The 26,525-nt window shown below is 41.2% G+C and overlaps 1 protein-coding gene across 1 annotated transcript in view; it reads left to right on the forward strand.

Annotated features, from left to right (window-relative positions):
* Positions 1-26,525, forward strand: part of LOC308586741 (serine/threonine-protein kinase TNNI3K) — a 165,393-nt gene that overhangs the window by 41,853 nt on the left and 97,015 nt on the right. Inside the window, exons 8-17 of the mRNA XM_081193729.1 lie at positions 635-773; positions 15,122-15,266; positions 15,367-15,471; positions 18,937-19,031; positions 19,837-19,986; positions 21,266-21,352; positions 23,471-23,527; positions 25,449-25,541; positions 25,636-25,693; positions 25,803-25,997. Of these exons, the coding sequence (XP_081049855.1) occupies positions 635-773; positions 15,122-15,266; positions 15,367-15,471; positions 18,937-19,031; positions 19,837-19,986; positions 21,266-21,352; positions 23,471-23,527; positions 25,449-25,541; positions 25,636-25,693; positions 25,803-25,997 (1,124 nt within the window). The remainder of the gene's footprint in view (positions 1-634; positions 774-15,121; positions 15,267-15,366; positions 15,472-18,936; positions 19,032-19,836; positions 19,987-21,265; positions 21,353-23,470; positions 23,528-25,448; positions 25,542-25,635; positions 25,694-25,802; positions 25,998-26,525) is intronic.

Consider the following 26,525-nt stretch of genomic DNA (forward strand, 5'->3'; position numbering starts at 1 on the left):
TGGGATATATTTTCCATTTCATTACACTACTTAGATGGTGGAGAATGGTTTCCAAAAATGATTTGGAGAGTGTGTCCAATGAAACAGATAGGTGAAAATATTATAATAATGCATTCAGTAATGGTATGTACGTGTGTGTGTGTGTGTATTCATCCTTTTATCCCTCCATGTGAAAGGCTGAAAAGCTGGTTTATTTTGGTATGTTGCTTTTCAAAAAATAGTCACAGTTTTGTAAAAATTATGCTAAAATGCATATGGTGCTTTTGTGATAAGGGTTTCAGCTTTGGGTGGGGGGGCGGCCTATAGCCTGGACGTATCTCATTCATGGGCATTTTACTTTATTTTGTTACTCAGGTCAGTTAAATTAATAGGCTTGTAGCTGTTTCCATCCTCTTACCATCTGCAGCATTTTTGAAACAGAATTGCAACTGATGCTGCAAAGCAAGTATTCTATCAACATACAATTTAATTATAAATACAGGCCTTATTCTCATGATGGTGGATAGATATAACATGTTCCGGATGTTACACAAATCACAATTTTCAAAAGTTAAGGTATACAGCCTATATATATTGTCCTGTGATTTCATGGAAAACACTAACATTGCTTACAATTTTGATTCCATGTTGATAGGTAACGCGACTCCTGCTGAAATTTGGTGCTGATGTGAACGTCAGTGGAGAAGTTGGAGACAGGCCCCTTCATTTGGCTTCAGCAAAAGGATTTCTCAACATTGCAAAACTTCTGTTAGAGGAGGGCACCAAGGCTGATGGTAAGTTGTCAGAAACATAACATTGAGGTTCTGTTTTAGAGTCCTGCAACCAGCAGGAGCCAGTGAGTGGGGGTATCACGGCACACCTGGTCTTTTGGCAGCAGCATCATCAGGAAGAGAGCTGGGGAGTCAGCACTTCACAGGTACATTGGTAGAGCCAATCTGGTCCTTCTGCTGGCTCACCCCTGTAGACTTTTCTGCTACCTCACCCATCTCTCTGTTGGTCAGTGGCATGACCCTTTCCTCTCCCACCTTACCTGCCAGCCCATAATTTAAATTGTTATTTCAAACCAGTTTGTGAACTTTAGGGTTTCTGACCTCTCAAACCTCTTGGTTTATATTTGTATTCTCTCTTCCTTTCTCCCCCATTTCCTGAAGGGTATCAACAATCAGTGGAATGTCCAATGACATATTTTCCATACCAAATGTTCTTGATCTTATTAACAATTCAGTCTCATCGTATCTCCCATCTCCACCTTTAGACATTCATAGCATTAGCTCTTCTCAAAACACATTCCGTTCCCATGGAGGAAGTATGACGTGGCAAAATTACTTTTGATTTGAAGGCAACACTTTCACCGAGAAAACAGATAATTAAAAATAAAGAAAATGAAAATTCTTAGCACTCTGAACTCTCTTGATCATTTAAAACTTCCTTGGCTCAAACAACTAGAGCATGCTTATTGTTCTGCCTTCAGCCTTTTAACGATCGACTCTTCTTAAAGCCAGAAAGTAGCTCGCACACCAGATGTGAATTTCTACCAGCAGACAGAGAAACCTCTCAGTCACAAATTATAACTGTCTCGGAGAATTAAGAGACAGAGGTTTCTGCAGACTTCATGCCCGCCAAAGCTCTTACTTGGCTTTTTGGCAAGATGTTGATTCCTCCGCTTATAATTCAGTTACACACACCCCCCACCTGAGTTCCCAGGAGCTGAAAACTTCTCAGTCTCCTGGTGCTTTTTCAGAGCACCGGAGGTTAATCCCCTGTTCACTCTTATTGCCGGAGTGAATTCAGTAAGCAAGATTTATTCTCAGCTACCATCAATCACCACACAATTATCTCCATCGGCAACCTGCCAACAAAAAAAATGTTCAGTCCGCCATGTTCCTCCCTTGGAAGTCCCACTTTTGATGAAAGATTTGAAGCAAGAAACACAGGTGCCACTCAACAGGTGGTCTGGGAGGTAATTCCAGGCAACACGAAATAACTAGTAGAATGATTTAAGGGAACAGAATACTTTGGGGCAGATTCCTATGTCTACGGTTCTCCTATCAGATAGGGTGTTGTGCCATTAACAGCCATATGCCTGGTCAACATTCATCCGATGCAACGGTCCCTAGAAAGGGGGTGTAGTGATGGTAAACATTGACTTATTGATTGCCTGCCTGTCACTGAAGCAGTTTGAAGGCATAGGGATTGTGCTGGGGAGGCAACTCTGCTGTCAACCACCTTGCCCACTAAGGATTTTGGCCACTCCTGAGATGACCAGCCTGCAGCTCCATCCCCTCTCTTGCTTAGTAAATTCTGGACCAATACAAAATGCATTGGTCCATATGACACTTACTTTTTTGGGAGGGGGCAGACATTTTATCTGTTTTTTCATACATAGGCTAGAAGCATTGGCCTCATTCCTCACATTGGTTGTTTCCACAGGTAATCACCCTGCTAGTGTCAGAGTGCAATGAAAATTGGTCTACACAAACACACAACACACTCTACTCAACAGTGCCTGCCAGTGTAAATTTAACATATTCTCTGTGAGTCATGACAGTGTTACATACCTCCTACTCCCTCATAAAAAAAGTGTAGAAGCAGCATGACTCAGATTTGTAAGTAATTCTCTCTCTTTTTCCCCACCGAGAGCCCTTGATATTTACAGCTTGATGTGTGTGCACCGAACCAATCTAATTATAATACTGGGGGCTGGGGAAAAGAAGTGGTATGTGCACCTACCATACAAAGCAGAAAAGGACTTGTTATCAGCAAGTTAATTTATTCTTAAAGAAGAGGAAATCAGGACACCGCTACAGATGATTTATTTTAAAATCTGTATCTTCTTGGGAAAGGGAGAGAGCAGCAGAGAACCTGGAAGCCGAAAATGTCTTAGCCTCAAAGTGGCACATTTTGAAACTTCAAATCTCCATGGTAACTGAGGATAGAGTTGCAAGCATTAAAGAAGGAAAAAATAATTCATTATTTACAATTAGCTCAAGCTGTTTTGAAAGCGTCCTCTGAAACGCAACCACATGTTGCCTCTCTGTACTTTTGACCTATCCGGTATAGCATGCTTTGACTGGTCAGCCATTTAGAGCCAGACTTCAGGTCATAGAAGCCGAGGGAGAGGACTGGTGGCTGTTGAGGCAGAACAAAAAGGTCAAAATGCTGTCAAATGTGGCTAAACATTTGCACAATGAAAGGTAGTGTCAAGGTTTTCCCTTCTTTCTTCCACTTGAAATGGAGTCAAGAAGGAGACTGTCACAAGCTTCTTTGTCGCTGCAAGGTCTTGCGAGTTCTGAAGAGGGGGGAAAACCTGCTTCTCTCAACAGTGGCTCAAAGGTTTATTTCTGCCATGGGTGGTTTCTGTCCCCCAATGTGGAGGGTGCTCTTTGGGGGAACATTGCTCTGTGATAAGGGCAGGTCTTCAACCTCTACTCTATGGCTGTGTATACATACCATACATTCAAAACACATCACTTTCTGGGAAATGTATTTTACTCCCCACAGAGTGACAATACCCACAAACAAAAGTTCTTGTGTGCTAGAAATGTAGGCCTAGCCAACTGTCTCTGCACACTGGATCATTTATAGCATCCATTCCTTTGCATGTCAACGTCACTGCAAAGCATCTGGGTGTGTGAAGTCACTATTCAACTGCATTTTCCAAACCCATCTGCAGCAGTTAGACCAAGTACAGTTGTGCTTATTAGTAGACCACAGACATAAAGGCGTCAGGTGGTTCTTCACTTGCAGAGGCTCCGTGGTAAGATTTGGATGCTCAGATATGGATATTAAGTGGCCAGACTAATTCTCCAGATGGGGAATGACTGAACCCCGCTCCCTGGGGCTAAAAAATTCTCTTTTCAAAAATAATACCGCATATGGGCAGAGATCAGTTTATTTCCAGCATGTGTCATTTGCACAATATGTTCACTTATAAATCCATTCAATCTCATTAATTTATGGGTGGAGGGTTATAAAAGAAATCAGAACAAAAATCCAGAAGTCTTAATTATTTTAAAAATATGTGCAGCAAACGTCTCATATCTGACGTGGTGGTGCAAATTTAGTTTTCCTGTGATGGTCAGAAGGAACAGTCACCTTATTCATTTCCATCTATGACACATTTGACTGCTCTTATTTGCGAAAACCAGCTGTCTCTTGTAACCCCACATGTTGTAAGTGGAGTGCACTATAATGTCACTGTTTAGCTCAATATTGGATTTTGTAAAATCCATTATACAACAGCAGGCTGTCTTATTCATACACAATAGGAACTCTCTCAAGTTAAGGTCAGATGCTGCCAGCACTGTTTCATGTTTAAAATCTTTACTGTGTGGGGAGTCCAATAGTAAATTGGAATATTTCTTGAAAGATTCTTATCCTCTTTATTCTTTATTTCTTTCTGTGTTTCCTTGAGCATGTCACAGACTTCAATTCGGACATTGCTTGCCCGAAGTAGTTCCATGCTCAGGGTCATATTAGGTCTCATATCAGTGTCAGAGACAAAGAGCAAATGAGTCAAACAGTTTTTACCTGCTACATTCTCCCTCTCACCCTGGGGCTATCCACAAGAACTGGTGTGAGTTACAGAGTTGGAGAAGAGGATCTTTGGGAATGCTTCCATTGTTTTTATAAGCCGTCTCACATTTTACTGGGAAAATGTGTGTTTCAGAATGAGCCTTGAGATCATTTGAGGCCCCCCTCCCAACCCACCTTCTCTGCAAACCCTGTATGGCATATATCAGGTATGTCCCCCCACTCCTGCAATCCCCTATCCACCCATTTTTAGGGCTGGCAGATTGTGCATACGGATCACTTGTGATCTACAGGTCATGGGTGGGGAAATATCAATGTATGGCCCCAAGGTTTGTTCCTGTACATCATTAGGTGTAGTGTGCATCTGCTTCAAACACAGTGGCAGTATGGTGGTTAGGCATTGGGTAAGCCTTTGTATCGAGGGGAGGTTGTAGTCTTTGCCTGCCCCTTCCTCAGTAAGGGTATCCTGTTAAAGGGATCTAAGGTGTGAATCCTGTCTGAAGCCTGGACATTGGCTAGGACCATGTCACAGCCCCTATGGAGACCCCCTCAGGATGCCCCTATTTGATGTAAGTCATAGGGCACCCCCTATTGGTGGTTTACCCAAGAAGATGCCTGCTTCTTGGGAGAAAAGCTATGATAAATCTAGACAGCATCTCAAAAAGCAGAGAGATTACCTTGTCGACAAAGATCTGTATAGTTGAAGCTATGGTTTTCCCAGTAGCTGGACCACAAAGAAGGCTGATCTCTGGAGAATTGATGATTTTGAATTGTGGTGCTGGAGGAGACTCTTGAGAGTCCCATGGACTGCAAAAAGATCAAACCTATCCATTCTGAAGGAAATCAACCCTGAGTGCTCACTGGAAGGACAGATCCTGAAGCTGAGGCTCCATACTTTGGCCACCTCATGAGAAGAGAAGACTCTCTGGAAAAAATGTTGGGTAAGATTGAGGGCACAAGGAGAAGGAGACGACAGAGGACAAGATGGTTGGACAGTGTTATAGAAGCGACCAACATTAAGTTGACCAAACTGCAGTGGAAGACAGGAGTGCCTGGCATGCTCTGCTCCATGGGGACACGAAGAGTCAGACATGACTAATTGACTAAACAACAACAACAATGAGCAACATCCATTACCACTTCCTATTGCCTCCCAGTATAAGATTGTATTATACCCATCAGAGCTATTCTCACCAAGTCTTTTTTAACCTGATTGCCATTCAGGCATTTATTATGCCATTCACATCCAGCCTATCATTTGCTTTTCCTCACCCATACAAACGGCTCTCAGCTAAGATTTTCCTTATGCAAACAGGTAGGCACAGCAGCAAGAAATATTATGCACCCTGTCCCATGTCCCTTGCCTGATTTCCTCCTGATGACTTTTACACTAGGAATATTATGCAGAATATGCTGCTAAAATGGAAATCCGTTATGAATTGCATATTTTTTTTGCTCACCTGCTTCATCTTTCATATAAGCAAATATGTCAAAGACTGGAGGTTTTCAAAAGTGCACCTGGGACATTGGCTGCCAACTGAAATAATGCGTGAATCCAGCAAAGAACTGTGGGCAGCACTCCAAATCCTTTGATGCACACTTATTGCCACATTATTGGCATAGATGGATTTTTTATTTTTTTAAAAATACTTGGAAGTAACACTTCTTTGAGGCCTTGTTATTTGAACCAAACCTTTGGTAGGATTAGCTGTTTTTTAAGAAGCATTTTAACTATATTCATCCCCTCGCCCCTCACTCTTTCTGTTCCTTTTGCCTTCTACACTTTTTACTCCTGGTAACTAAGGCAACTGGTTTTACGGGTATCAAGATGCAAGAGCTATGCCAATGCTCTGCTTTAAAATTCTCTCTAAAACATTTTTGAAGTATCTCCTTCTATAAATGATGGAGTACATGCACGATATATGCTGTGATGAGCTCACACTGATGCTAATAAGTAATGCAACCATATTATTACTGGTTAGACCAGGGGTCTGCAACCTTTAAGACAAAAAGAGCCACTTGGACCCGTTTCCGAAGAAAAAAAAACTGGGAGCCGCAAAACTCGTCATTATAAAAATAACTTTTTTGTCACTTTTTATTATTTCTTTGTTTGACCCCTCAGAATTACTCCTCCTCATAGAAACAAACGTTAAATTAACAAGTTACCTTTTTGTGTGTGTGTGTTCTTCACTCCCCTTCAAAACAGTGACCAGCGTACATGCCCCCTTTCAATGCAGTGACCAGCGTACATGCCCCTTACAATGCAGCGGGCCGGCGGGCGGGAAGGTGACGTCGGGACGGTGCGTGACTAACACACGCACCACCCCCATGTGACGTCACAGCCAGTACAGTGCCCGCCACAGTGGGGAGTGTTGGGGCGCACAATGCGCCTCCTCCCCTTGCTAGTATCCGCCCCAGAGCCACGGCAAAAGTGTAAAAGAGCCACATGCGGCTCCGGAGCCGCGGGTTGCAGACCCCTGGGTTAGACCGTTCCATCACATGGCAATATGCCTTTCATGGAGAATTGTACGCAAGAGAGAAAGATAGACAGTTCTGGGATTGTATTCTACTGACAGCTAGACACCTTTTTGCCTTCAGTCAAAAAGGGATTCATGGGCACCTTTCATTGGGACTGAAGCAAAGAGTTGTGACTATTTGAAATTCCCAGTTTCATAATGTTTTGAATGTGACATTTGAATTTGTATTTTGACCATAAAATTAGACTTCTCACTTGTTTTGATTTGGGAGAGTTGCCTCGTGAGCTGTCAACTGTTGAACACTAGGGTAAAGTGGGGGAGCCTCGGGACCAAGGGGCTGAATGTGGTCCTCTGAGCCCCCCTAGCCAGCCCTTGGAACTCTGCTCAGGCCACATCCCTCACAATCTCTTCTCCACACCCTCCTTGAGTTCTTTTGCCTGGCTGGAAGGTGTCATTTGAACTGGGATAATGTTTCTGGTTTGCCTGGATGCAAGTGTGTGTTTGTGTTTGTGTTTGTGTGTGTAGAACTCTCTAACTTTTGTGAGGTTGAAATTTTGCCTATTGTAGAAAGGTAAGTATCACGTCTATTGATCTTCCCACCTTTTTTCTCTGCCCCCTCCCCACCCACTGTTGGAATGTGGACTGCATACTTTTGTCCATGAGAGAATGTAGCCCCTGGGCTGAATACAGTGAGGTTAATCTGTGCAGCAATTACAGCTTCTGACTGAGATCTCGAGTACCAAGAGCACAAGGCCTTGCATAACTCTCCTCACACAAGATGCCTCTGTCTGATTTTGTCAATTCACCCCTCATTGAACAGTCACCTGGGTCCCACACAGGGGGTCACTCTCCAGAAAGGCTTTCAGGCGCTGTGGGATAGAAAGCAATGGAGGAGAATGTTTCCCAATGAAGATTCCCCACCAACATCTACAGAGATGGTGAATCTTTTTCACTTCTTGTTTTTATATGCTTCCTTCTGTCCTCATGTTCATCCCTCCCCCACACCACGCCCCATGATTCAAATAAGTATTTGAAATTGCTCTTGGTACTTTTGCTTTACTGTTGATCTGCAGTAACAGCATTAATGTATTTCAAAGTAGGTCTGGATTTTCCATGCCACAGAACATTGCTCCTTAATATCGAATAGCTTTGCTTTCTCATTCATTTTGTAATAACCCAGGTGCTTGTTTCCTTTTAATTCCTGCCTTTTGGATCATCATTTTTGCTCCGCACTGTTAATATGCAGGCAGCAAGGTTTCTTTGAAAAGGTCGTTAATTCAACAATGCTTTCTTATTTTCCTTGACTGAAAAACCTCACCATGATATTCAATAAATATTGCTGCAGCAATAACTGATTACAATCTAAGCAATTACAAGAAAATGGCATCAAGGAGCAGCTTCAGAGTACAAATCTTTTATCAGTCAGTCAAAATATTTGAGGGTCAGAGTGCTGCAGTGGCTAGAGTGTTTGCCTTGGCCAAACTAGATGTTGTGGCAGGTTTCTTGATTATTATTTTAAAGAACAAATGTAGCCATTGATAACTGCCTCAATTTGGATAAGGAGCAAAGCATTGAGTAACTGCCTGTTCCAGTTTCCCAATTTCATTTTCCCCTTCCACAACTGTGATATGTCCATGTGTACAACATGGAGGCCTCTGAGTCAACCAATAATGTTTTCATTTTACTAAGGAAATAAAGAGTGTGTGTAACTCTTTCCTTTTTTTTAATAAAATTTTTATTGGTTTTACAAAATTTTATAGAACAAACAAACACTTAAAAAGACAAACATACACGTATAATTTCATATCATATTTTCATAAACCTCTTTTCTGGGACTTCCCCATACCCCCCCTTTCTGCATCCCAATGTCCATAATTTTATAGCAACTCCCATTTGTTACTTTCCAACCTCTGTCATCTTAGTCATCTCTATATTCTGACCTTATATCACTGTATCCCTTTGTTCCTGAAAACCACAACACTCTAACATTCATTAAGTTTATAATAGTCCTTAAGATAACTTTTAAATTTTCTCCATTCTTCTTCCGCCGTCTCTTTTCCTTGGTCACGGATTCTGCCTGTCATCTCGGCCAATGTCATATAGTCCATCACTTTCATCTGCCATTCTTCCAGAGTGGGTAGATCTTGTGTCTTCCAATACTTTGCGATGAGTATTCTTGCTGCTGTTGTAGCGTACATGAAAAAAGTTCTATCCCTCTTTAACACCAATTGGCCGACAATGCCCAAGAGAAAGGCCTCTGGTTTTTTAGGAAAAGTACATTTAAGTACCTTTTTCATTTCATTATAGATCATTTCCCAGAAAGCCTTAATCTTCGGGCATGTCCACCAAAGGTGGTAGAAGGTACCTTCAGTCTCTTTACATTTCCAACATTTGTTGTCGGGCAAATGATAAATTTTTGCCAGCTTGACTGGGGTCATGTACCACCGATAAACCATTTTCATAATGTTTTCCTTTAAGGCATTACATGCCGTGAATTTAATACCGGTGTTCCATAACCATTCCCAGTCAGCTGACATAATGTTATGACCAACATCCTGTGCCCACTTAATCATAGCCGATTTGACTGTTTCATCCTGTGTATTCCATTTCAGCAACAAGTTATACATTCTGGATAAATTCTTAGTATTGGGTTCTAACAATTCAGTCTCTAGTTTTGATTTTTCCATCTGAAAGCCAATTTTCCTGTCCTGTTTGAAAAACTCCATTATTTGATGGTATTGAAACCAATTTTGTACTTTATGTTTCAATTTCTCATGACTTTGTAATTTCAACTTATCTCCATCCTGTTCCAAAATTTCCCAATACTTCGGCCATCCGACCTCCATATTGAGTTTCTTCACTGCCTTGGCCTCCACTGGTGACACCCATCTAGGGGTTTTGTTTTCCAACAGATCTTTATATCTTATCCAAACATTGAACAATGCTTTTCTAACAATGTGATTTTTAAAGGCACTATGCAGCTTGATTTTGTCATACCATAGATATGCATGCCAGCCAAAAGCATTGTTAAAACCTTCCAGATCTAAAATGTCTGTGTTCTCGAGGAGCATCCATTCTTTCAGCCAGCAAAAAGCTGCTGCCTCGTAGTACAATTTTAAGTCCGGCAGGGCAAAACCCCCTCTTTCTTTAGCGTCTGTTAATATTTTAAATTTAATCCTGGGCTTTTTGCCCTGCCAGACAAATTTCGAAATATCTTTCTGCCACCTCTTGAAACATTCCATCTTATCAAGAATCTGCAAGGTCTGAAACAAAAATAACATTCTAGGCAATACATTCATTTTAATCACTGCAATTCGGCCTAACATTGACAATTTCAAATTTGACCATATTTCTAGATCTTTTTTAATCTCTGACCAACATTTTTCATAGTTGTCCTTATACAAATTCAGATTTTTAGATGTCAAATAAACCCCTAGGTATTTCACCTTCTTAACCACCGTCAACCCTGTCTCCTCTTGGAATTTCTCTTTTTCCATATCTGTTAAATTTTTCCCTAGAACTTTGGTTTTTTGCTTATTCAACTTAAATCCAGCTACCTGGCCAAACTGTTGGATTATTTCCAGGACCCTTTTTGTACTAGTGTTTGGCTCTTGCAAAGTCAGTACTAAGTCATCTGCAAATGCTCTTAACTTATACTGTTTAGCTCCGACCTGCACTCCTTTAACCTGCTGGTCATTCCTAATCATATTCAGCAACACCTCCAGAACTGAAATGAAGAGTAATGGGGAAATTGGGCACCCCTGTCGTGTTCCTTTTTCTATCTTAAGTTCCTCAGTTACTACATTATTTACAATCAATTTAGCTTTTTGTTCAGAATATATTGCAGCCATACCATTCTCAAAACCTTGGCCTACCCCCATCCCATGAAGATTCTTTATCATAAAGCTCCAAGAAATATTGTCAAAGGCTTTCTCCGCGTCCACAAAAATCAGTACTGCTTTAGTATTTATATTCACCTCTAGCTTTTCCAAAATGTCTATTATATTCCTTACATTGTCTGCTAGGTGTCTTTTTGGGAGAAAGCCTGCTTGGTTCATATGAATCTTCTCCATCAACACTTTTTTAAATCTTTTTGCCAAAATGTCTGCAAAAATTTTGTAATCCACATTAAGTAATGATATTGGGCGGTAGTTCTTCAGTTGAGTCTTTTCAGTCTCTGTCTTTGGTATGAGTGAAATATATGCTTCTTTCCACGATTCAGGTGCCTTTTTCCCCTCAAGGATCTCATTGCAGACTTCTTTTAGTGGTTGAATCAGCCATTCCTTCAGCGATTTGTAGTATCTTGAAGTCAGTCCATCTGGTCCTGGAGATTTGCCCAATTGCATATTCTGAATGGCAGCCTCTATCTCTTGTTCTGTTATTCTCTGGTTCAGATCCATCTTACTTTGATGAGAGATTTTTTGTAATCCATATTTATCAAGGAATTTGTCTATATCTTCTTCATTTTGCGGGCCTTGAGTATAAAGTTTTTTGAAATAACTCAAGAAGCAATTTCTAATTTCATTAGGTTTAGATATATTCTTTCCATCCACTTCTAGGCTTGTAACTGTATTTAGTTTCTGCCTTTTCTTCAGTTGCCATGCCAGAAGTTTGCCACATTTATTTGCTGATTCAAATGTCTTTTGCTTCATCTGCTTTATCTTCCATTCAATCTCTAGGTTCATCAATTCCATATATTGTGTTTGATATAACTTAATCTCTCTTAAAATCTCCTGGGACTTTGGTTTTGCTCTTAATTTTTTCTCTCCTTCCTTTATCTTTTCCAAAATCTTTTCTTTTTTCTCATTTTGTTTTTTCCTCTTTATTGAGTTTTGTTGAATCAAGAAGCCTCGCATCACCGCTTTGCTTGCGTCCCAGATCACTCTTTTCTCCACGTCAGCCCTCAAATTTATTTCAAAATAGTCTTTTTGGGCCTTCATAAGGATCTCCTTGTCTCGAAAGAGGGTGTCATTCATTCTCCATCTAAATTGACCAGTTGTTGTAAGTTTCATTTCCATCTTCACGGCGTTATGGTCGGAGCAAGTTTTTGGGCAGATTTCTACCTTCTTAATCTTTGGAGCCATGCCACTAGTAATCCAGATTTGATCAATTCTGGTCCAGGTCATCATTGCTTGGGAGAAAAAGGTTCCCTCTCTCTCCAGAGGGTTCCTTGTTCTCCATATATCTATCAAGTCCATGTTTTCGGTCATTTCAAAAAAGGTCCTAGGAAGTCTCCCTTCCTTGGTAACTGTTAGTCTTTGTGCCTTGTCCATGTTGGTGGAGACCACACCATTCATGTCTCCCATGATTATCATGTTGTAATCCAAATAGTCCGTCAGAGTTTCATGAAGTCTCTTGAAGAAGTCAGATTTACCTTCATTTGGTGCATAGATTCCAACAACTAAAAGTTTTTCTCCTTGTACTTGTATCTCCACTGCCAGATATCTCCCTTGCTCATCTTTGAACATCATTTTTGGGGCCCATTTCTCTTTCACATATATCACAACTCCTCTTTTTTTAACTTTGTCTGATGAAATAAATTCTTGTCCTAGTCTTTTGTTTATAAGTAATCTCCTGTGAGCTCTGGTTATGTGGGTTTCTTGTAAACATATCAAGTCCAATTGTTCTCTGTTCAAAATGTGAAATACTTGTCTTCTCTTCAAAGGCCCATTGAGCCCATTACAATTCCAGCTAAGGAATTGCAGAGCCATCTTGTTATTTTTCTGACACTCCTCCAACAGCTCCAAGTTGTTGCTCTTCTTCTGATGGTGGTGGTTTTTGTCCAAGCGAGAAATTCAGAATGTCTAATGCTCTCCTCTGTTCTGCAATTGGGTCCACAGTCCCCTTCTGCAGGTCCTCCTGATTTCTTCCCAAAAATTTGTCTTTGTCTTGAATTGTCTTTATTTTCACCTTCTTTCCGTTGTAGTCAAAAGATAGTCCTTGTGGGAATTCCCACCTGAAGCGGATGGAGTTTTTCTTTAACAGAAGAGCTAAATCCTTGTAGAAGTTTCTTAAATCCAAAATATATTTTGGGATGTCTTTAAAGATCTGTACAGCTGAGTTTCCAATTTGCAAGGCCTTTTCGAAGTGTAGTCCTAATATTTTGTCTCTTTCCTCCTTAGATCTAAATGTAATCAGGCAGTCTCTCGGAGTCTTTCTGTCCTGCTTTTTGCCCAGTCTAAAAGCTGTTGTAATTTTGAATTCGTCTTCCTCCAGATCCCAGCAGTCAACAAACTCCCGTGTCAAGTACTCCGCAAGATTATCTCTTTCATTCTCTGGAATCAATCTCAATTTCAAATTTCTCTCTTTTCTCTGTAATTCCCACAGAGCCAAAGTTGCGTCATGTTCATGGACCTTCTTGGCAATCGGCTCTAAATTCTCTTGTGTCTCTCCAGCAATAGCTTTCGCTTCTTCGGCAATTTTACGTGTAGTAGAATTTTCCTCTACCAATTTATTTATAGATTCTGTATTCTGGTTGAGTCTTACTGATATTTCTGTCAATTTTTGTGTATTTTCTGAAGTCTGTTTTGTCAGAGACTCCAGAGATTGATTTACCTTGAGCAGGGCTTCTGTCACGGCTTCCATAGAGACAGCTGTCCCTTTTTCTTGTCCTGTTGTTCCTGCAAGTCCGGCAGTTACGCCTGAAATTGAGCCTCTTTTCTTTGTCTGTTGTTGCTGCAGCTGTTGTTGTTGTTGTTGCTTGGTCTTGGCTCTTGTGACTATCTCCTCTTGTGGGCCACTCATGTCAAGGTCGTTTCCCACGGGAGCTGTTCCCCACTGGAAAATTCCACTGTCTTAAGCCGTGCCAACTTTTGCTTTACCCTCTAGGGGGAGCAAATCAAAATGGCCAAATATAAAATGTCCAAATGCAGAGACAAAGAGAATATCCAAAGACGTAGAGCAATTAAAGCAATTAAAGCAAATATAGCTGGAGGCTTGTAGCTGCAAATTGCCACAGTTTTCCAGTAGATACTGTTTCGTCTTACTCAGATGTACTGTAGCCAAACAATGCAGAAACTTTGTATCACAGTGTAACTTTTACAGGAAAAAGTCAGTTCAGTGTCCTATTGTCCTAAAAGGCAGACCGTCTCGTGCTCCCAAGTAACTGAGACAGCAGAGGATTTTTCTTTTAAATAAATCATGCAGTTACCAAAGTCTCTTTCACCTCCCCTCTGCCCTGCTAGCTAGAGGGGAGATCCAAGGTCCAAGTGTCAGGTTTAATTAAATAAAAACAAAGTTTTGACGGATGCAGCTTTAAAGTTCCGTTGCTTTCACTTTCATGCAGTCGGGGGGAGGCGGACTTCCTTGATTTTAACCTCCCCGCTTTCAGCCAAATCTCCAAATTTTAAATCCAAATAAAAGTTCCGTTTTACTCACGGGTTTTTTCTGTCCGTAATTTACAGGAAGGAATCGGCGCTCTCCACTAATAGCGACGCGGCTTCACCCTGCGGGCTGGGTAGCGATTCTCAGCACCGCGCTCCCCCGATGTCGTTCCAGAGCCTTTAAAAAGGCTCTTTCTGCGGTAAAGGGGGGGCGCTTTTGGTGCCCACCGAATCTCCTCGTTCACAGGCTTCCGCGCCTGTGATTTTAGGGGTCCCCCGCTTGCCGTAGCGGGGCAGACCCGAACTCGCAGGGCAGTCCTTCTCCGGAGCTCGGACAAAGGACCGCCATTAGCGCTGGCGCCGACCGGAACTCTTTCCTCGGCTCCAGTTTCATGATCCAAATGCCTCCAAAGAGGATTGTGTTGCTTAAAGTTCTCAGAGTATGCTCTTTTTTGGGTTTGAAGGAAATGTCCCTCCACATTAGATTCACAAGCTGATCCTAATCTTGATTTGAGTATGTTTACGTTGTGAGCATTTTGCCTTCCTCTGCAGAGTTCACTTTTGGTTCACTTTTCTGGGCCGGCTTAGAACTCTTTGCTATGGAGGCACCTTCTGCTGCTGGAATTATGTGGTGTGGATTGAGCAGGTTCATTCTCACGGGTGGTCCAATTGGTAGTTCATGAGCTATCTGCCACATCTGCACTCTGTGAGGAAAGCTTTCTTTGAAGATGACCTGCTCTCTCTCTCTCTCTCTCTCTCTCTCTCTCTCTCTCTCTGATTCAATGGCAGTGAATGCTCAAGACAACGAAGACCACGCTCCCCTCCACTTCTGCTCTCGATTTGGGCACCATGATATCGTCAAGTTCTTGCTCCAAAGTAATTTTGAAGTCCAGCCCCATGTGGTTAATATTTATGGAGACACACCTTTGCACCTGTGAGTAATGAGCACTGCAGGGCTGTTCTGCTCGGCCTCCGTTGTGGTTCATCTTCCCATACTATTTAAAAACACTAAGCTGACATTTTTTTCTCCTTAGTGCTTGCTACAATGGAAAGTTTGAAGTTGTAAAGGAATTAATTCAACTCGCAGGGACAGAAAGTCTCACCAAGGAGAATATATTCAGTGAAACTGCCTTTCACAGGTAGGCCATTTTATATGCCTGTGCCCGCTTTGCCCCCTCACTTGAGAAGGTTACATCACAGGAACTCTGCCTCAGAATATGTTGGGCCCTCGGCTGGTTCAGCCAATGACCCATCTAGTCAACAAGCCACCTCTCACAGTGGCTAACCCAGGCATCCCCAAACTTGCCCCCCCCAGCTGTTTTGTGACTACAATTCCCATCATCCCTGACCACTGGTCCTATTAGCTAGGGGTGATGGGAGTTGTAATCCCAAAACATCTGGAGGGCCAAGTTTGGGGATGCCTGGGCTAACCAGATGCCTGTAGGAAGAAGAAATACTTGAATCCCCAAAGCTGCTCTATAACTTTCTTTTCAGAGGTAAAAAAAAAGCAGTATAGAGAGGCAAATTTTGATTTGGAAAAGGAGCCATTCCCTTTCCAGTCTTTTCCCACAGATACAGTCTACTTACGGTAGGCTGCTTTGAGTTACAGAAAACCACAGAGGAAAGAATCTCCGCATGACATACAGTGGGAGCCTCAAAGTCATTTCCTCAGCTGTGAAGGGTGTGAGGATGTGAACAATGCAACCTGTAAAGCATTTTGAATACTAACTGTGCTGTGGAAATAGTAATTAATATGGTAACATGTATTTTGATCTTTCAAACATCTGGGAAGTATTTCTTATTGAAGTGTGCTGGCAATAAAATCTGTAATTGAGTTTTCTGGCTTCCTCCTTAAAATGATCAAGCTTCCACAAGAATTCTTTGCATTTTCACAAAAAAACATTGTTACCACCATCTGCTACGTAGATATAATATAAGAAAGATATCAGTGCGTCATGAAATCAAATATTTATTATAATTGTCTGTTTCTTGCATAGGAGCTTCAAGTTGGAAATTTACAAAAGTCCCTGCAAAATAGTAAGGTAGCAAGACGTAGTATATATGGAATACCTTTATGTCTCCATTAAAAAAATATTGATATTCAGCCCTTCCATAGTATTTGCAGAGCTCATGTTCAAAAACACAATAATAGAATCCAGCATGGATTAAGCAAACAATGAACACCCAAAATAAATAGCAAGAAAAGTGCAGCGTATAAGACTTTTCTACAAAACAAAGAGCTGCAGAGAGACACCCCCCCCCCCAATTTGGCAGATCAAATGCTCTACGGACAGGTAATGAAAAAGAATGAAAAAGGGTGATCAAACAGTCCTCCCAAGGTAGCTTTTTCACTCAGGTCATGGCCAACACAGAAGGCTTTCTCCTATGTCTCAACCAGCTTCTTGTCCTCCTAATCTAACAATATTGTTGACACAGCTAGTAGCGTTGCCATACGTCCAGGATTTCCCTGGGCTTTTCTGTCCTGACTTTCACTGTTTGAAATAATGACAACCCCTAGAACAAAACTGTAACATGAACAGTTTAAAAAATGTGTGTACACTCAAGGCTCAGGTGACAGCTCCAAGACAGTTTGTATATCACTACAGTGGTACCTCGGGTTACAGACGCTTCAGGTTACAGACTCTGCTAACACAGAAATAGTGCCTCTGGTTAAGAACTTTGTTTCAGGATCAGAACAGAAATTGCACAGCGGCAGCGGGAGGCCCCATTAGCTAAAGTGGTGCTTCAGGTTAAGAACAGTTTCAGGTTAAGAACAGACCTCCAGAATGAATTAAGTACTTAACCTGAGGTACCTCTGGATCTGTTTCCAAGTGGGCACATGCATAAATCTTTGCTGTGTTATGCTGACTTCCAGGTAGGTCTTGGAGGAGTGTTTGCCTCCAGAGTTTTGAGCTTCTGTACTGGAGGAGGTTGAGTGGGGTGAATGGAGACCCAGAACTGTAGAGCTCTCAGTTCTGCCCACCAAAAGCACATTGGTGACCTAAGGAAAGCCCCCAAATGGGTTGCTCAAGGATAGGCATTAAGCTGGCCCATGATCTACTAGATTGCTCCAGGCTAGTGTAGCTGTGAGGAGGCATTTGACTGCACCCCACCCTGAGAACCCCAGCCAGGCTGAGCAACAGGGCTGCGGATGCAATAGTGACTATGCTACTCCACTACACCCTGCTGAGGTTTTGATTACTCTGTTAGACAGCAATATTAACAACAAAATACAGACTATATTAAAACAATGCAGAAATCAGTGAACACCACCTGAAAAGGATTAGAGATGTTGCGGGTTGCCATATTTCAAGAAGTAAAAATCCGGACAGAAAAAGTTGTTGAGGGTTGGTTGGTTTGTTTTTTGCAAAACACTTCCTGGTTCTGTTTGCAAAAACTCAGACATTTTGGTGATTTTACACAGGTGGTAATTTCGCCATTGTAATTCTGGATGAGTCCAGGAAAAGCCAGACATATGTCAGAAAGGGAAGAGAAAGGCCAGGGACCGCATGCAAGACCCTCAGGTCAAGCCTAATAAAAGCCTTGGTGTTTTCAGCTGGTTCTTATTTTGCTCAACAAAGGCCCTTGGAGCAGGGCCTGGCCTGCTCATTGTAAACCACAGGTTTCAGAATAATAGAATCACAAATTTGTAGAGTTGGAAGGGACTATCCAAGAATCATCTGGTCCAATCCCAAGGGTAATCTGGTCCAATCCCCTGCAATGCAGGAATTTCTTGCCCGAAGTGGGGCTCAAACCCACAACCCTAAGATTTAGAGTCTAGTGCAGGGTGTAATTTTGGGACTACAACTCCCATGATCCCTAGCTAACAGGACCAGTGGTCAGGGGTGATGGGAATTGTAGTCCCAAAACATCAAGTTTGCCTGTGCCTGGTCTAGTGCTCTAGCGACTGAGCTGTCCCACAACCTGTCACATGAAGGCTCTTGGAAGGAGGAGAAGAAGAAGAGAAGAGTTTGGATTTGATATCCCGCTTTATCACTACCTGAAGGAGTCTCAAAGCGGCTAACATTCTCTTTTCCCTTCCTCCCCCACACCAAACACTCTGTGAGGTGAGTGAGGCTGAGAGACTTCAATGAAGTGTGTCTAGCCCAAGGTCACCCAGCAGCTGCATGTGGAGGAACGGAGACGCGAACCCAGTTCACCAGATTACGAGTCTACCGTTCTTAACCACTACACCACACTGGAGACTCACGTACACTGAGGGCCCACCTACACATTTGTTTGTTATTTCAAGTCATGGGTCCCAGAGGGTTTTTTGTCCTGTTGCATTTCCTGGGAAAACCCACTGTTTACAACTCGATCAAAACAAACATTGTTCGGGTTTTCTGCAGATTGACGTTTGTTCAGATTCTGCAATAAATAACATGTTTTCACTGGAGAAAGTGGCAGAACAAAAGAAAAACTTCTCAGACCCATGACTTGGAATCATGGGACAAACAAAAGAGTAGATGGGGCCTGAGACACGCAAAGTTTTCTGTGGTGCTTTTATACGGTTTACAATGTTTATAATTTATTGACTATCTATATTCAGTTTTATTAGCTGGTATTTTTTGATTTAAACAGGGTGTTTTTCCCCCCTGTTGTAGTGCATGTACCTATGGCAAGAACATAGAACTAGTCAAGTTTCTCCTTGATCAAAATGTGCTGAGTCTCAACCACCAAGGAAGAGATGGACATACAGGTAAGACTGTGAAGGTCTGTGTGAGAGAGGTAGAGTTGGCATTTGGAGAAGCCATGCACAATGGAGCTTCTTTGCTCAGCTCTGCAAGCCATTGTACACACCAAGCAAATCAATTGTGATTGTCACTTTTTGCCATTGGGCCACTAGATGGCCATTCCAAGCCCACTTCTATTGTGGGAACTTATGGGCGATTTCTTATGTTAGTGCAAGACCCAAAAAGGACATCCGTGAGATTCTCTAGCACCTTTTCCCCATGCTTCTGGTGGAACTGCTAAAGCAGAAGATGCTCATCTTCCCCTAAATAGAACTGTACCATCCAGGGTGCATCTGGAACTTATGCAACTCCTGTTGGTACCTGATGCCAAGAGCCTATTATATCAGGAGCAGAGAAAGCATGCTTTGTAAACAGCCCTGTTTGAGGGAGTTTTTGAAGACAAAAAGACTGGCAAAAATTAGTACTACAAAAACCATAAGGATGGGTTACTGCTCAGATAGTTACAGTAATTAATTTCATAGCAATGTCTTTTTCCATAGCTCAGTGGTAGAGCAACTGTTTTGCATGCACAAGGTCCCAGGTTTCATCCCTGGCATTCTCAGGTAGCACTGAGAATAGAATCCTGTCTGGAATTTTGGAGAGCTGCTGGTAGTTACTGTAGACAATATTGAACTAGTCTGACTCAGTATAAGCCAGCTTTCTATATTCCTAATCCATAGATGAGTTTTGTTGGTCTTCTACAAGTGCCTTTACAGTGTTGTGGAAATTTGGATGACACCCAATCTCTCTTTCCCACCTTCAATTTTCTAGGGTTGCATTCTGCTTGCTATCATGGCCATATCCGTCTCGTCCAATTTTTACTAGACAACGGAGCTGATATGAATCTGGTTGCCTGCGATCCCAGCAGGTCTAGTGGTGAGAAAGATGAGCAGACCTGCTTGATGTGGGCCTATGAGAAAGGTACAGCAATTGGGGGGGGCACTTTTACATTACAAACATAGCATTGCAGCTTGGAAAGCACACGAGAGTGTAAGTCCAGGCACACGGACAAAGCCTGTCTTTATTGTGTCAGCATCTAAAGCTGAGAGAATGAGGCATTCCAAGTATAGGATTTATGCTTTCAGAAATACTAACCAAAGCCTTAATTCCCAGCAAATTAAATTCAAACCATCCTCCGTTCCAATAAAATAAGAAATCCATCATTGTATATCCTAGTTCAGAAAAGGCATCTTCTGCCTTCGAGTATAGACAAGGATTTAGGGTTAAATTCCCCCCAAGCCCTTATCACCGAACAAGGTACCGCAGACATCATTAGAATGCAGTTATCCATGAAGTCCATTAGGAAGTCAGGGACTACTATTGATTTTATGTGGAAGCAAACTCTGGTTCTACTGTGATGGGCAGCAAGTGGCATAAACCTCCTTTAAAGATAGATAGCGCTCCTTGATTTCCTGCAGAAATTCTTCAAAGAAACTGCATATCTCTGTGGTTTCTGCTTTGCTGTACTGTGCGTTACACATTTCACAGATCTGCCCTGGCAACAGCTCAGATTCATGTTCTGTTTCTCTTTGTCCTCCAAACTCAACTAGAAAACTGTCGATTCTCAGAAGCTCTTTCCTTTGTGCTCATCTGTTGCTGAGCCAGGGTGTGTTTCTACATTAAAATGTGCATGAGCCTGCTTAAACCTCGGTCCATTCTGGAGTCATAAACAACCCTACTTCACAGAGCAATTTCTATAGTACATCTATAGAAATATGATATATATAAATATAAAATATTTTATATTTTCTATAAATATAAAATCCATATAATCATATGATGCCATTTGCTAGAAGAGAGGCTTTTATGTGTGGATGTAGATTCAGCATCCTTTAACCTACCCTGAGACTTTAGGGTGAAGTGGGGGAATAAAATAGTAATTATAATTTTAACTATTATCATGTTTCATTTATTAGACATTGGTGTTTTCAGGTTTGAATTGTTAGTTGGCATCGTCTGGTTTTTTCCAAGAGGATAGCATTTCAAGATTGCTGTGATTCATATTTTATTCTTTTATTTGTTTACATTAAAGTAAATTGAATACCGACAAAAGCTGAGGACAGATTATATTGTGTTGGTGGGTATGTGTTTTTTAGAGTTTAAATTGCTATGACTAAATTATTACTGTCATGGTGCACACAGTCATCCAGTTATGTTCATTGGTTTTTGTTTGCTTATTATTTCAAATGGTTTCTTCCAGGACATGATGCTATTGTCACACTTCTGAAACACTACAAAAGACCTCAGGATGAATCCCCTTGTAACGAATACTCCCAACCTGGGGGAGGTATAGTATTCACAAGTGTTGTTGTTTTTTTCATTTTGCACTGCTAAGAATGCAATCTAATAGATTTCTTTTCAATGAAGTAGATAGGCAAGAGACTAGTTTGCATGAAGAGCCCCATAAGAGTACAAAGAATTAACAGCCTGGAGCCAGACTAGAGATAGCAGAGACAGTTGTCCACTGTAGAACCTGGTCAGCTTCTTAGGGACCAAATTGGGAAGCAGGTTGGGCAGGAGACTGAGAGAGATGGGTGAAATCGATCCTTAGGCAGGCTAGAAGAAACCCCCAGGTTAGAATACAAGAGAGAGAGAGAGCAGAAGGGGATGCAAACTTTACAGAAGGCTATGGGCTGGAGGTTGAAGGAATTAGATGTGGTCTACTTCCTGCCATGCCCAGGAATAATGGTTCTTTCTGACACCAAGAGAGCAGAAATTAGAAGGAAAGAGAAGATCTCCAGAAACAAGCATTGCCCCCTATACCTCAGATGCCCCAAAAGCTAGACTATTAATTACAGAGGCACTCCCCTCTTTGTACATTTGCAAAATATTTGGTTAAGCCAGCAGGTATCTGCATGTGCTTCTGTTTGGGTCAATAACGTAGAAAGTCAGTTTGATGCAGAGCTCCTCCATCCACTCCTGCCATTCATAATGGCAATGGCTTGTAGGTTATAGTTTAGGCAGAATAGCACATTTGATTGCATTGACCCATGTCTTTATATTTTTATATGCTTTCCATTTTTATTTTTTTTAGAATTCCTCTTTATCTTAAAAAAAGCTGTCATTCCATGTTGCATGCAATAAAGTGAGAAGGAAAGATCCCTTCCTACATGTTTGATTTGTTGTTCAAGCATTCTCTTTGTGTTGTTTGCTTTCCTTTGATGTCACTTTGATTACTTGTGCATTATGACTCCCGTCCTAAAACTTTTATTTGAAGTTAGCTGTATTGAAATCAATATTTATACCTCAAATAAAAATAAATGCATATATTCATCTGAAAACTTCACTTCTTCCCACCCCTGGGTCAAATGCCTTTAGTTCATAATTCCAAGGATTAATAATTATTTTCTGACCAACTATTCAGCTTGTACTCAGGAAACACCCTAGTATAATAAAAAAGAAACCCCACTGAAATGGTACATCCGTATCCAAGATTTTTCATTCCACTGATGGCTGAATCCCCGCATGTTTGTTTGTTCATTTATTATTTTAATTCATAATCTTCCCTTCATTACAGTGTCCCAGGGCAGGGTACGTGCAATCCCACAATACAGTTCTAAAATATTATTGAGAACCTCTGTTAAAAGCAGAGTTGAAACAATAACCAGCACTACCACAAAACAGGAGGGGATGCAACAAAATCTTTCTGTCTCTCATGTCCATGCTATTGCTCCATGGACCACAGTTCCAAAATTTTCAAAGTACAGACTGAAATATACAGTAAGCCCTTACTTTTTAAACTTCTCCACCCCCATTGTTCTACCCGGACACTGAGGTCCAGCACCAAGGGCCTTCTGGTGGTTCCCTCACTGCGAGAAGCAAAAGTTACAGGGAACCAGGCAGAGGGCCTTCTCAGTAGTGGCACCTGCCCTGTGGAACACCCTCCCACCAGATGTCAAAGAGAAGAACAATTACCAGACTTTTAGAAAACATCCGAAGGCAGCCCTGTTTAGGGAAGCTTTTAATGTTTGATGCATTACTGTATTTTAATATTTTGTTGGAAACCACCCAGAGTGGCTGGGGAAGCCCAGTCAGATGGGTGGGGTAAAAATAATAATAAATTGTTGTTGTTGTTGTTGTTGTTGTTGTTGTTGTTGTTGTTGTTGTTGTTATTCCAGTGTATACATTTAAACCAGCTTAGAAAATATTCATGCAGTCTAAAGCTTAGGTATTAATGAGTCTATGACATTTCCTTTGCCTTGATGGAACAACATGGAATTTCCATGCCCATGTTAATAAAGCTAGATCAAAACTATATCACTTACAACACCAGCCCTGCTTTTCAAAAGACAGGTTTATAATAACCTAGAATGAGACTTCTTAGGTGCTTCACACACAGAGAAAGTATATTAAGTGATACATTATTTTTGAAAATCTGTAAGCCTACATTTTCTTTTTATTTCAGATGGATCCTATGTGTCAGTTCCGTCTCCTCTAGGGAAGATTAAAAGCATGACGAAAGGTATTTTTAATGTCAAATTGAATCTTTTATAGCAAAGGTGTTTTCCTAGATTTGTCTATTCTGGGCATCCATGAGAACAGTTCCGCTGGTGGCACAACTGCTGGGCATGCCTATCTTACCTGTGTTTGTGTCTCCACTCAGTTTGCCTCCCATACTTTTGATAGCTGGCCTGACATGGAAAAAAAATGACAGGCAATGCTGTTTCTATCACTTCATCTCCATACCTGGAAAAGTTATACCTGCCAGATTTCTGCCTGCCAGGAAACTGTTACATCACAGGTGTAAAAGCTGGCAACTCCAAACAATACACACGTGGCAATGTTCAGAATTCACAGCACTTTCCCTCCTTCATTTAGGCCAGTGGTGGCCAAAGTTGGCCCTCCAGCTGTTTTTGGACTACAACTCCCATCATCCCTAGCTAACAGGACCAGTGGCCAGGGATGATGGGAATTGCAGTCCCCAAACAGCTGGAGGGCCAACTTTGGCCACCACTGATTTAGGCAGTAGCGTACCTTGGCTTCTCAGTGGTGCCCTGTGTGATGCCAAAATCTGATGCCCCTCCACGCCTCTCACCTTCCATTAGATGTCATAGTTGTGGTGCCCACTGCAGGGGCCTCAGAAGTTCCACACCCAGTTATGCTCCCTAGATCCATCTTTGGTTTAGGTCCTGACCTAGTCTCAACAATAGACAGGGAAGTACAAACAAGGCACATCAGCATTTGGAACAGGGCAAGTGGGCATGTACAGTGGTCAAAGCCAGTAGCAATTCTTACCATCATGTTAAAAGACCTTGCTTGGCATCTTTTGTCCAAAAGGGGGGTATATTAAACTTTGACTTTACTAGGGTCTTTTGTTTAGAAATTTCAGTATGTGTGAGTTGGGAACTGTCACTTAAGACAGCTGCTGGATGATTGTCAAAGCGGTCCAGTCTTATGGAAGCCTACTCAGGTGTAAGTCCTACTGTGTTTAATGGGCTTGCTTCAAAGATAAGTGTGCATAGGATTGCAGCCTTAGTTTAACTTTGGTAAGTGTCATAATTGTGGAACTGGCTCATTTTACACCAGTCAGAAATATATTTCTGTAATTATAATTATTGTAGTATTTCATATGTCCTACACAAATTGAATTGTGATGTTCTGTGAAATGGCATCTAAGATACTACAAGGATGGCTTGTTTTGTTTTTTCTTACTAAATATTAAAAGTGATGATAAGAATATAAATGTGAGCGCTATCAGATTTAACTACCTGCATTTGAAATAAAATCTTTTACAAAAAATTAATCATATGTTTGAGGCATAACTCAGTTGCTTCTTGATGGCTCTTTTGACACACTTCCTTTAGAATTTCCTTCCCGCATTATCAGCTTTGGGTGCATCAAAAAGTTTATATCCTACTCATGTAATCAAAAGGCATATTCAAATGTTCTGTTGAGAAATGTTTTGATAAACCTGTTACAGCGAAGCACGTGGATCAACAAGTTAGCCTGAAAATTCAGTTGTGTATCAAATCCAATTCGCAGAGTCATTGAACAGTGTATTGGAATGGCAGTAAAAACACAGCCTCGCTAGCTACTGTTAGAGAGACAGAGAGACAGGAGAAGGAACTAATTCCTTGTATAAAGGATTTTCTGCAACCATTACATGATCCAGATAGAATATGCATATGGAACAGTGTTCTTTAGTGATAAGCTTCTAAAGCCAAAAAAAAAGCTCTAAGGCAGTCAGAATGTTGCAAATCTGTATTTATTATTGGGGGCTTATTATAGGATATTGAAACAAAAAGGAACCGAAATACCAGTCAAGCCATTCATAGTGGGAAACTATGCTATCAGTGTGTTGCTTATTTTTATTTTTTGTTAAATTCGGTACTTAAAATATATATTCACTGCATTTTTACAAATGGACTGTTTTCTTTTGGCAGAAAAAGCAGATGTTCTTCTTCTCCGCGCTGGTTTGCCATCCCATTTTCACCTCCAGCTCTCAGAAATCGAGTTCCATGAAATTATTGGTTCAGGTAAAAGGAAGTAGAAAATAAGGTTCCATTTTAGAGAATAAATTCCGCCCCCCTCCCATGTTGCTGTGTTTTTATTTAATCTCATTCCTTGTAGGATCGTTTGGAAAAGTATATAAGGGAAGATGCAGAAATAAAATAGTGGCAATCAAACGGTAAGCTTTAGTGGAGTTTTTGTTGGTTACTTTACTTAGTTAAGAATGTTTTTAAATGGAATTCTTTTAATCTATATATATATATATATATTCTGATGCTGCTAACCAGATACCGAGCCAACACCTACTGCTCCAAATCAGACGTTGACATGTTTTGCCGAGAAGTTTCCATCCTGTGCCGACTCAATCACCCCTGTGTCATCCAGTTTGTTGGTGCTTGCCTTGATGATCCAAGCCAGTTTGCAATAGTTACACAATACATATCTGGAGGATCCCTCTTCTCCCTGCTGCACGAACAAAAAAGGTAAAACTGGCTTACATCGGTCAGTTTCCATTTCTTTCAGTTCCGCATCTTTCACAACTTCTATTCAGTTCTCCAGATTTCAACAGCAATGTACCATTTCTTTTTTTTTAATTCTGCAGCAAAATTCACCAGCATTTTAGTGTGGTTTTTTTTTTAATTAAAAAAAAAAGTTGTATGCAATTTTGACTAACAGTGCACATTTTTTGCAAGCAATTTTCCATAACTTCATGCATTTTTTGGCATGTTTTCACAAATATATGCATTTTTATTCACCTTTTCCCACAGCACATGCATTTTTGTACTCATGGTTTGTGATTTAGGCAGTTTTTCCATGAAACATGGGCAAGCTAATTAGCACATAAGGACTCTTGAGTTTGTAGTAGAAGACGGAGAATTTTCAGAAATAATCAGCTCCTCTCATGGTTTGATTGTTTCTCTGTTCCCACAATTTGAATAATGGTTGAGCAACATCTGGGTTTTTTTATCCTTGCCACAAAGAGCAACAGGACTAATATTATTTGGGATTCC

Source organism: Podarcis bocagei (genome assembly GCF_964188305.1).
Source record: "Podarcis bocagei genome assembly, chromosome: 5".
NCBI lineage: Eukaryota > Metazoa > Chordata > Lepidosauria > Squamata > Lacertidae > Podarcis > Podarcis bocagei.